The 11,467-nt window shown below is 55.0% G+C and overlaps 3 protein-coding genes across 3 annotated transcripts; 2 read left to right on the top strand and 1 right to left on the bottom strand.

Annotated features, from left to right (window-relative positions):
• Window positions 1–4,100: 4,100 nt before the first annotated feature.
• DICSQDRAFT_69782 (FAD/NAD(P)-binding domain-containing protein) lies at window positions 4,101–6,637 on the top strand (the record flags this gene model as incomplete). Its single annotated transcript, XM_007369865.1, has 14 exons — window positions 4,101–4,258; window positions 4,311–4,397; window positions 4,451–4,481; window positions 4,528–4,551; window positions 4,600–4,980; window positions 5,037–5,187; window positions 5,250–5,338; window positions 5,397–5,508; window positions 5,604–5,680; window positions 5,758–5,857; window positions 5,916–6,208; window positions 6,264–6,278; window positions 6,330–6,405; window positions 6,459–6,637. The coding sequence occupies 14 exons, from the start codon at window positions 4,101–4,103 to the stop codon at window positions 6,635–6,637; spliced, it is 1,773 nt and encodes a 590-aa protein (XP_007369927.1).
• Window positions 6,638–7,751: 1,114 nt separating this feature from the next.
• DICSQDRAFT_149861 (O-methyltransferase) lies at window positions 7,752–9,794 on the top strand (the record flags this gene model as incomplete). Its single annotated transcript, XM_007369864.1, has 9 exons — window positions 7,752–7,973; window positions 8,045–8,219; window positions 8,287–8,410; window positions 8,471–8,524; window positions 8,576–8,790; window positions 8,862–9,010; window positions 9,113–9,288; window positions 9,350–9,581; window positions 9,648–9,794. The coding sequence occupies 9 exons, from the start codon at window positions 7,752–7,754 to the stop codon at window positions 9,792–9,794; spliced, it is 1,494 nt and encodes a 497-aa protein (XP_007369926.1).
• Window positions 9,795–10,173: 379 nt separating this feature from the next.
• Window positions 10,174–10,890, bottom strand: DICSQDRAFT_157424 (uncharacterized protein). The gene is made up of 2 exons (XM_007369863.1): window positions 10,564–10,890; window positions 10,174–10,472 (listed from the first exon to the last, which is right to left on the bottom strand). Exons 1-2 carry the CDS (start codon window positions 10,646–10,648, stop codon window positions 10,315–10,317), a joined length of 243 nt encoding a protein of 80 aa, XP_007369925.1. The 5' UTR covers window positions 10,649–10,890; the 3' UTR covers window positions 10,174–10,314.
• Between the last annotated feature and the right edge of the window lie 577 nt (window positions 10,891–11,467).

Here is an 11,467-nt window from a genome sequence, read left to right as displayed (position 1 = left end):
AAGGAGTAGTCCAATAACAAAAAGATAGGGGGCGGGGCGTACCAACGGTAACAGTGCGGGTACTTCCTCCCCGACGTGATGTGAATGCACGTACGGGAACGGGGTGGGAGAAGCCTTCTCTCACCGCAGGTATGGTTGGTAGCAGGCTGGTGAGTCGGCGAACGCGGGGTGGATCATCACGATTTCGCCCCGGATGTAGCCATCAGCAAAATTGCATTTTGATTGGCTTGCAGCACGTTCAAAGCCATTCAAGAACATGTCGTCCAAGTTGACCATCCAATTGTCACAAGCATGCTAAGTTCTCTCTGATTCCACTGCTATCCAATAGGGATAGCATATTATATCCAAAGCGAATCAGGCCAATCGAAGCCAATTGACACAATCACTTGCCTCGAAAAGCTTCGATTTTCGAGACTCTCTTCAAGCATGCTTGAATGGGTCAGAAGTTTGCTGGATTGCACAAATAAGGCGCGTTATGTAATCACACACTATGGCGATTCCGCTCAATTTTGGCACGTGATTGAGAAGATGATATTGCGAGGATATGACATAAGGTAAACAAGGTACGGAATGGTACGACGTGCATGGAGTATACTACAATAGCTACATACTACAATGTTATAGGGAACCGGATAGACTCACTGACAGATGGACACTTGCCGCACTCACCGATGGATGGGATGCGGAGACCTACTACTGGCGAGACACACAAAGACTTATGGACTATAGCTTATTGCGCGACACCCAAGCCATGTACGTACCTTCATACTTCGGCGCATATATGCGGTGACCATGCCCGAAACAGGCGTGCTTACCTTGTTTTCCGAGTGCTCATGGATACTGTGACTAGTTGCCTTGGCAGGCGGGTGCAGTATGGGCAGGGAAAGGACGCCTCATGGGCCCAGTCACAGCGGAGACGATGAGGAGAGTACAGCGGAGAGATGGGAGTTAGGAGGGAAAAAGTTGTCGAGAAACGGGAGGGATGGGTCTGGCTTTATGCCTCGTTCGTAGTGATGCGTCATAGGTGTTAGATGACGTCGCACGTCAAGCTGTCGGGGGGCTGAATCGGGACAGGGCGTCAGTCTGCCCTAGAGGGCTGTGCGATATTCTATACATGGACCTTTGGGGCAATTCATCCTGCAAATGTTAGTTGATTCCCCTTCAATTGGGGCTAAGTATAATTCACGCCAATTTTGAGTGCCATGGCCAATCGAGCCAACCGTAGCCAACCATTTTGCACTTTTGCTGATGGCCGAGGAAGGCAGAAAGCTGATTGTCTCGTCGTGGACATCATTTGATCTGCATGCAAAGATAGCATAGATGTGAATTAGCTCGTAGGGTAGAGGGCGCGCAGTGTACGTAGACGACAGGGGACATGTAGCGAGTACGGCTACCCTTGAACGCTGCCTGTCGGCGGCGGTGTGTCGCGAGTCGGCTAGCTAGGTCAACATCCTTGGGCATAGAGACTTCGGCGTCGCAGCAGATCTCAAGGGTGTGCGCGCCCTGGAGGATCTAGAGGGGGAAGATGTTGTTGTCTTGCGTATGAGAACCAGTGCATCAGCGACCGACCTTCAACTCGCTCCAGACACCGAGCTGGGTTCGACATCCGACTCCGCAAAAACGAGATGGACGGGTGGTTCGAGCAAAAAGACGTCGAGCACAGGAGATATGAATATGTTAGGATAGAAGATGGCGAGAACGAGAACGTACCCTCCAACCAAGCCGCTTGTGCGCTATCGCCACAATCGCGCCATTCGCGTCCGCCACCCCGAACGCTGCACCATATCCGCTATCGGCTACAGGGCCGGCTTCGGTGCTGGGAGCGGCCCTCCGACTTTGCGATAGCAGGGCTCCCCAAGCTCATGGAAGCCGGCCAGTCGAGCGTCGTCTGCGGATAAGGCGCTGGGGCTGCCGGAGCTGTTGAGGGCGTGAATGTCGTGCGAGTGAGTTCAGGTGTGTGGGTGCGCCAGGAATAGTGGGCGTCGCGATGGGCCGGACACGCGCGGGTGCCGGACGCGGCAGGACGCCGATCGTTGGAGGGGATATGGCGCGGGCTGTTCGTTACGTCGGAGCCGTTCCGGAGATGGGAGGAGGGAGGAGGAAGGCGCATCTCGCAAGACATAGGATCGCATCCCGTCCTGGCCGCAGCCGGAGAGGGAAGACAAAGCAAAACTTCCCCTGGCTACCAGCACCATGAGAACTTACGTACCACGAGCATTTCTCGGCGCAATATAGCGGATCCTTGTGCACGTTTCCAGAAGATGAAGGCGAGAGCCGGTGATGCTCACAAGCACATCGCATGTGTCAGTAGGGCGCATATTGACTGAATGCACGGCCCTTAGCTTCCACCTGCCACAAAAATGACCTCTGGCAAGTTGTACGTATCCATAAAAGACATAGGCGTCCTGCAGGCTGAAGACAGGGCGGGGCGAATGCGACAGAGCTCCTCGAAGACGGTTTCCTGGGACTGCGTGCAGAAGCATATCTCCGAGTAGCAAAGGATAGACGTACCGCGGGGTTGTGAGGCCTAGCTATGTAGACAGCAGGGGGCACACCAGTCGAATGCGAGGGAGAACCAGGACGATGGTGAGATGCTAGGTGCGAGGCGATGTCCAAAGGAGCACAGAGCGAGGCAACGTGCAGGCGCTGGCGCGCTGGCTGTGGTACAAGTTCGAGTCGACGTCCATGTGCAGACGTCTTGCGTCGCTTGCCTGGCACGTCCGCACTCCGCTGCTGCTCGACCCGATGCATGCCTTTCCGCCCTTCACGGCTACGAAATCAGGACTGAATGTGGCACGTATCATCTCGGAGCGGCTCTCTTGGTGGTCTCCGACATAGCTCATCAATCGAGCTCAAACAACATACCGCGGACGTACTACACACACGTACGGAGTGTATGAAATCGTTCTCACCAAGACGAAACGGCGGCGGGACCGACAGCAGCGCCAGCCAATCGGGCACGACGATGACGACGACTAGGACAGTCCCACCAAACGCGGCAGACCACAACATAGGAGACTGCTTGACGAGATAGCCGGTGAGCGTAGCCAAATTCATGCGCGCGACATAGGGTATAGTTTGAAAGTCAGAATAATGAACCCGGTGTTGATTAACAGGTTATTAACATGTTAATTAACGGTTCAAAAGCCCAGGGGTCTATCAGCCCGGTCATATATTGTTCAAAAGTCCGGTCGAAGGCGGTAGGCGTAAGATACCGAGTTCAAGGTAGATGGCGAGGTTGATCTCCATGCGAAAGCCTTGCGCATGCTTTTGTGCGACCCAGATGATGGAGACAAGGATTACGATGAGGATAGGGTAGCAGATTGCGAGCCAGGCAAGATAATGGGAAGCGTGGTGATCATCGATGCAATACGACTGTTGATATATTTCGGCAGCGTTAGATAATCTCCTTAACAGCCAATGACACAACAGTTTATAACAGTTATTAATCCCGGTCAGAAACGGCGTGATCCGGGCGCCTGTTCATAACTCTCTGTTCGAAAACGATTCTTTTTCTAACCGTACCCTAGCGCGACAGCCACAAGCCGTATCGTCATGGGACGACGTGAGGACGTATACGCGTACTGTCCACGCGGGGAGAAACAGAGCCCTTGGAGCGACAGGAGGCTGAAATATTGCCGGTCGACTTCTTTCCGGCAGACTCGTGACCCAGAATCCTACGCAACCATCGTGCCTTACCATCTGCGCTCTGCTGGATACACGAACATGCCCACGATACTCGTCAGTGTACTGCCAGTCTATTGGACTCGAAGACGCGCTCTTAATGGGTCCAAGCGCGAAACGCGCAGCGACGAGGCCGTGGGTGCAGGTGAGAGAGAGTCACCCATCTTGGGCGTATCCCCGTCTCGTGACTTCTTTCTGCCGACACTAGTATTGCCAAATACGCTATTTGAACCGCTGAGCTTACTCTGTTTCAGTCATGGGAACCGGCCGGTTGAAGGCGGCCCCTTTCGATCGAGGCCCCATCGCAAGCCTAACGGCGAAGGTATGGCGGCAGCTCGATTCTGTATATAAACTTATCTCCGTTTCCCGCTGCATCGCAAGCTTGAGCTCGCACAGGTCGCATCTCCACCTCCAGTATGGCCGGTAGCACCTCCTTTCGTACTCCCCAGACCGCGAACGAGACCGTTCCCAACGTCTATCCGTACCCTCTTGGCGACTTCTCCATAGACGAGCACAGGCCCATCAAGGTCGTTGTTATCGGCGCTGGGTTCAGCGGAATCATAGCAGGCATTCGGTCCGCTCTCATCCTCCTGTCCCCCTTGTCTCCCCCTTACGGTCGACTTCAGTTTCCCGCAGAAGATCCCAAACCTGGACCTCACAATCTACGAGAAGAGCGCCGGCGTTGGTGGCACCTGGTTCAGTAACCGATACCCGTCAGTCTCCATTCATTCCCTGCTGGCCGTGTCACGAACCTCATGATGCTTAGCGGTCTGGCTTGCGATATACCATCCCATTGCGTACGTTCGCCGCTCATACTCGTGAATGCGGCTGACGGCCCCGCAGTATCAACTGACATTCGAAGTGAAGGTACGCTTCCGTCCGTTCACGCCCCCCACAGTGTCCGACACTCCACAGCGAGACTGGTCGTCGTACTACGCACCTGGCGCCGAGATCCGGAAGTACATCGAGGACGTCGCGGAGAAGTACAAGGTGCTTAAGTACGTCAAGCTTTCCCACGAAGTCACGCACGCGACGTACAACGAGACCACCGGGAAATGGCACATCCTTGTCCGTCGCGCGAATCCCGAGACCGGCGCCCTGGAGCAGATAGAGGACGTCGCAGACGTGGTCGTGACCGCGTTCGGTGCGCTCAGCCGGTGGCAGATGCCCGACATCCCGGGGATAGACAAGTACAAGGGCGTGCTCCACCACAGCGCGGGCTTCGACCCGGCGGACAAGACGTGGCAGGAGGTCGTGGAGCCGTGGAAGGACAAGAAGGTCGGCGTGATCGGCGTGGTGAGTGTCCTACGACGCTGTCGCTGACGGGGGCTCGTGCTAACAGTCGCGCTTAGGGATCTAGCGCGCTGCAACTTGTGCCTGCGCTTCAGCCGCGGGTTGCGAGACTTGTGAACTACGTCAGGGGGAAGACGTGGCTCTCGGTGCCCTTTGGATCCAACACGTTCGCAGCGCTGCTGGGACGTGAGCCCAAGACGGCGGAAGAATGTGAGCAATGCGCTGCGCTATTCCGTTTACGTCGACTGAGCCGGGCTTCGTGCCGCCAATAGTCAAGTTCACGCCGGAGGAGATTGAACGCCTGAGGACAGATGACAAGTTTTACGATCACTTCCGCTGGACCGTGGAACACGACATCAACGTAGGTATTAGGCTATACTAATCTTCCGGACTAGATTCTCACCAGGTGACGGACGCAGTCGCTGCACTCATCGACCCTACGAGGCACGGAGATGCAGCTGACTGCTCAAAAAGTGTTCAGGCAGAACATGGAGGAGAAACTGGCGAAGAAGCCGTGGATCGCTGAGAGATGTACGTGACGCTGTCCAATATTCTCGCCTTGTAGCTTCCCCAGGGGTCACGGTGCTAATCGCGAATGCATTCGGCCTGCGCCGAACTTATGGTAGTGATACCTGATTTCCCAGTCGCATGCCGGCGACTTACTCCTGGCCCTGGGTACCTGGAGGCCCTGTGCGAAGACAACGTGAGTATGAGTTCTGAGCACCTTTTCCACGCTTTTTGTATGTTTCTCACGTAGTCTGGGACGATCATCGAGCACAGGTAGAGTTCAATAGCACGTCGATCAAGCGCTTTTCGGAGACAGGCATAGAAACTATCGATGGCAAACATGAAGAATTCGACGTGGTGTTCTGCGCTACCGGTATCTTGTTGCCTTCTGCACCATTTCACGCTCTTGCTCACTCCTGTTCATCCAACAGGGTACGATACTACATTCCAGCTACCTCTCAAGATCGTCGGGCGTAATGGAGTCGAGCTCAACGAACGCTGGAAGCCTCATCCCGTCTCCTACCTGTCAGTCGCCGTTGACGGGTTCCCCAATTTCTTCATGTCATTCGGGCCGAACTCGGGTGTCGGTTCTGGGTCGCTGCTCGCTCTCATGGAGTTCGAAATCATGTACGCTGTCCAAGCGACTGCAAAGCTGCAGCGCGAGCGCCTCAAGAGTATCGAAGTCAAGCCGGAGGCACTCCGCGACTTCGACCAGTACATCGATGTGCGCTCGTTCAGTTCGAGGGATGCATGCTGTGCTGACGTACCGGATTTGGTAGAGCTATTTCCCGAAGGTAAAATATACACGTCGACTCTGATCGTTCGCGAGTCTTACGCGGGCGCAGTCTGTTTATAGCGAGAACTGCCGTTCTTGGTACAAGATGAACAAGTCTGATGGTAGGATTGTCGGGCTTTGGCCAGGTATAGATCGCCTTCTCAGACGGCTCTGCACGTACTGACTATCGCCGGTGCAGGATCCACCTTGCACGCTCTGAAAGCTCTTCGTCACCCTCGATGGGAAGACTACAACTATGAGCAAGCGGACCCCATCCCTAACAGGATGTACTGGTTAGGTGACGGTCAGACGTGGAACGAGAAGACCATGACTGGAGATCGTACGTATCGCAGGGATCCGTCGGGTGCATGGCGCTAATGGTCTTGTTCAGGCGCGTGGTACTTGCGAGAAGAATACGTGGATCGACCTCCTGGTAAAGACCCATTCATCCGCCCCAGAAACAGCTCTGGCTGACGACTTATTTGGACAGTTCCGACTGATTGATCGCTAGACCATTCAACAATTATAGCTTCTCTATTATCTGTCGACTACACGCGCCGTGTTGTGTTTCTAGGGAGGTCGTCGGCTTTTTCAACCGTTATACGTAATCCATGAGATTGAATACAATATTTAACGTCTTCTTCCGCATCTTCGTGCTGGCTATGCAGCGCACGCCTTGTCCAAGCTCGATCTGCACATGGAGAGACTGAATAGCAGAAATGTTGCACGACTGGGCATAGCCCGGTGGGAGCAGCATACTGCTAGATTTTCTATGTCGAATAAACCCGAATATAATCTTCGCAGGCTGCAATGCCGAAGTAACTCGGAGCGCCCGGCTCCCATCATCGATAATCCATCATGGACACTCTTCATTGGGCTCCGTCGCTTCATCCACGACAGTACTATGTAGCCTCCCTGTGGATACTCCATAGTAACTGTCGATCTTGGCTTGGAGTCTGGATGGTTCAAAACGCTTGGAGCGTAACCCGCAGACTACGCGCAAACTCTCTCAAACCTATAAAGCCCGAGGAGTGTCCAAGTTCCAACGTTCTGGCTACTCTCCGACCCGTCTCTGGCAGGTAGTCTCAGTACAATTACAACCACCGATGTGTCCTCAAAGACAACCCATGAGCAGATGTGCCGGGTTGTGATAGCGGTACGCATACAAGCCCGTCAATATGGTACGTACTAGTTTTCGGCTCGTGACGCCGCGGGCGCCGCGTTCTCTGAGTCCGTGCAAGCATCTTCCGGTACAAGGGTAAGTCAATGTCAGACGGCTTGCAGAACTCATAGTCTTCCAAACCTCTGGGACAGAGCAGCACCTTACGTTCTCACCCTGTCCGCAGAGGACTTCCTGAGGATGGTGTTTCGATGGCTATAAAGTCGTACAAACCCTTCGCATATCGCTTTGCTTCGTCTTGTCCGGATTCTCAAGATGGCCCTCTCTACCCTCCGAGCACTACACGCAGAGATAGGGAGATCGCTGGACGACATGGAGAAAACTTACAAGTCCGCGCCGTCGAAGGTCGACTATCCGCACCTGGACGACCCCTATTACTCCACCCAGAAGCACGCGCCCGATGTCGCCATGGCCGAAGCACTCACAATCGAGCCAAGGGTCTTCGCGGCTGCAAACCGCATAGTGGCTGCGTGCGGACAGCTAACTGCGACTGTCCATAAACCGTTCTACTCTCTGGTCGAGAGCGTCAACGCGGTGCGTGCGTCTCAGATCTCGGCATTCGTCCCCACATGCGACGGATACACTCATGCGCAGTCGCTATACAGGGCGCCTTCCTCGCGTGTCTGCAGGTTCTGGAATCTGCGAACGTCGTGGAGATACTCCGCGAAGCAGGCCCGGACGGCCTGCATGTCGAGGAGATCGCGTCGAAGGCTGGCGGATTGCACCGCAAGACGGAGGATGGGAGGCCCGATCCTGTAAGTCTGGACCCGGCAAAGCTGGGTGAGTTTGCGCGTTTGGTAATTCTGACGAACTTCATTCCACTGGCTGGATGCTGAGATGTACTCAGGCCGTGTTCTACGCCTCTTGGCGACATACCACTGGCTCCGCGAAGTGAAGCCTGACGTCTTCGCAAACAACCGTCTCTCGTCCTTCCTTGATACCGGCAAGTCAACTAAGGAGCTTCTTCGGTCGTACGTTCTGTCTCTGTAGTTGTTCTACTTCACTTCCCTAGATGAGTGCTGTCGTGATAGCCCCGAGGAGAAGTACGACGGAACCGATGGTGTTGCTGCGTACCTCGCCACATCGCAAGTTACCCTTCGACTGACCAGACTGCCCTGCTGATGGTGTCTTTTCAGCGGAGACGAAGTATTCAAGGTGATGTCCTACCTATCTGATTGGCTGGTCGACGACGGAGGCGCAAACTACGCCTCTGCCTTCAACCTCGCGTTCAAGACACCACTGAAGTACTACGATTGGCTCGAAGAGCCCGGGAACAAAGGCAGGATGCGCAGGTTCGGGCATTCAATGAACGGGACGCGGCAATGGGAATTGGCGGAGAATGTCATACACGGTGCGGCCCTCTTCTTCATCCACCCCTTGCTCGGAGAGGCCGAAACCGAGCTGACGTGCGAACTCCGGCAGGGTTCGCATGGGACGAGCTCCCACAGGACGCGGTCGTTGTCGACGTGGGTGGGGGGATTGGTTCCGTGTCGGTCATCCTCGCCGAGGCGTATCCGCACTTACGGTTCGTCGTTGAAGACCGGGCGCCGGTCGTGGCGATTGCGCCCCAGGTAGGCACCCTTAACCTACCCACTGGCGTTTGCATAGGCTACTAGATTGTGATCGCTACTCGTCTTGTCGTCGCTGATCTCTTCATTGTGCCCCGCCAATAGGCTTGGGGCAGCAGACACGCGGAGCTTTTCCAGGCGGGCCGCGTATCCTTCCACGGGCAGGACTTCTTCCAGCCCCAGGGCCTGTTTCGCGTCCCGGGCATCGGCGTCGTCCACGAGCCCACAGTGTACCTCCTGAGGGCCGTCGCGCATAACTGGCCTGACGAGAAGGTCTGGGAGTAAGTCAGCCGTGTCCTGTCCGCACGTAAATGACGGCTTACACGCTGGCGCGGTTTTCAGGATCTTGCTGAATCTGCGACGGGCGGCGGGCCCGCAAACGAAGCTGCTGATCGTCGACAACCTGCTTCCCTACGCGTGCGTAGACGACGAGAGCGCGGGTGGGGAGAACGGGCGATCGGGCGACGCGGACGCGGACCCGTTAGGCACGGTGCGCTCGTTGGTCCCTGATGGCTCTCCGCTCCTCCCGAACCTGGGTCGCGCGAGCGCGAATGGCTACATCCTGGACATCACGGTGCGTCGGCTGCTGTTGTGGTCGATGACATTCATCGAGGGGCTCATTGTCAATGGGAATGATTAGATGCTGGGGCGGTTCGATGCGAAGGAGCGGACGTTTCGGGAAATGGACGTACTCGCTCGGTCTGCGGGTTGGAGGATCGTGCGCGTGAAGCGGGCGGTAGGTTCCCTGTGGGCGTATATAATTGCGGAACCGCTTGGCGGAGCATGAGAGGAGAAATTGCGATCTACACCGTGGTACGACGATAAATGTTAGATCACATGCAGGATACACGTTTCCATGTCTCTTGGCTCGCACAGACGAGCAGTCTCTGCCTAACATGGGATAACATTGAGAGCCGGCTATCCATGGAACGCCCTCCGCTCACAGGTCTTCGCCATGGACGACAGCCTACACGTCCTCCAGCCTGCAGTCATGCGACGAAGACCTTGTATACCACTGGCCCTGTGCAGCCTCAGCTTTCCATGTATCTCTTCATACCATCGTCGAGAATGCGTGCCAGCCCATTTACGTGTTGGTAAATGCCTTCAGCAGGCTAGGTCATTGCCGTGATTTGGGTCGCGGTGCCGCGAGCATACTATCAACTACGCGAGGTCCATTCTTATTTGTCAATAGCGTCTGCAACAGCCGATTCACGATGATCGAGCAGAAAATCAGGGCAGGACAAGATGGTACGTGTTCAAGTTGTGGGATACCAATGACGAGAAGGTAGGCAGAAAGGCATAAGGTTTTACGCACATGACAATTGGCCCATTCCGCTATTGCGGCTTAGTAGAGTCCGTAAACGTAGACAACGACGCCCGTTCGTACCGTACCATACCGGCTTCCGATTGTGGGCTAATGATGCGCAGTGGGGGATGTTGGATGCGAAAGGACGGAAGGGAAAAGCTGACGGAAGCGGAAATCAGCGAACGAAGGAGATTGGAAAGGGATGGAGAGCGCGGAGCGGAGAACATTCTCCACGGACTGTAATACTCACCCATCTGTCCTACTACTGCTGCTTGCCCGAAAATAACTGCATTCTCGCCCATATAGAAGCGACGCGTCGAGCATGTCCTCGCCATGCGATGCGCTTCATGCGGTCTTGGTCAAGGGTCGCACCTTCGCGGGGCGGGAGGCGAAGTGAGGCGAGAAGAACAGGACGCGGGAGTCGAAGTGCGTCAGGATGATATGGGACATCGCTAATTCGTGATCCTCTTGTACAAGAATACGGACCGATCATAGAACGCGAGCGAACCGTTCCCAGGTTCAACAACAGCGAGCGGAGGTAGGGAGCAGGTTGTACTCGCACTTAAATTGCTTTCGGCGGGTGGGAACACATATAGTGATCCGACAGGGAGGCAGAGAGATGTGTCGCACCCGTCTGACTGATGATAAACGGCGTCAAGGCTGCTGTAGCGCCCGCGTCACGCGCTACTTCTCTTCTCTCCCTTCGTACCTGATCGACTCCGTGCTTCGGGATTGTCTCTCCTCGATCTCTCAGCTTCTCTTATCTCACTCGTATCTAGCCCGAGTCTTCCCGAACCTTAGAGCTGTTATAGCGCCCATGAACCGTATATAAACCCAGATCTGTATGTACAAACTCCAGCGTTCAATCGAGATACTCATACCCTGTCTATCCCTCGAGCGAACCTCTCTCCCTCTCGTGACGCGCCACCTACCCCTTCGGGCCAGCGAGCGCGTCATATTTTTGACAGCTAGTCTCTCGACAACAACCATCTCTCACTCTCGTCTCTATCTCTCTCTCTTCCTCGTCGACTGGGCCTCCTCCGAGTCTGATCAACTCGGGACTCCTTTCGACGACCTATATCGCACGTTTCTATTCTCTCTCTTTCTGTTAGCTAACATATTTCGAAACCAGACATGTCTATTAGATACAACCT

The sequence above is a fragment of the Dichomitus squalens genome, assembly GCF_000275845.1.
Source record: "Dichomitus squalens LYAD-421 SS1 unplaced genomic scaffold DICSQscaffold_57, whole genome shotgun sequence".
Lineage (NCBI taxonomy): Eukaryota > Fungi > Basidiomycota > Agaricomycetes > Polyporales > Polyporaceae > Dichomitus > Dichomitus squalens.
The sequence above is the reverse complement of the archived record's forward strand: the minus strand, read 5'-3'. Positions and strand labels throughout refer to the sequence as shown.

Excerpts from the sequence above, each read along its gene's own strand:
- DICSQDRAFT_157424 (XM_007369863.1), bottom strand. The coding sequence starts at position 10,648 with ATGGCGAGGACATGCTCGACGCGTCGCTTCTATATGGGCGAGAATGCA. Across the intron at positions 10,473-10,563 it reads AGCAGTAGTAGGACAGATGG|CTTTTCCCTTCCGTCCTTTC; the intron begins GTGAGTATTACA and ends CGCTTCCGTCAG.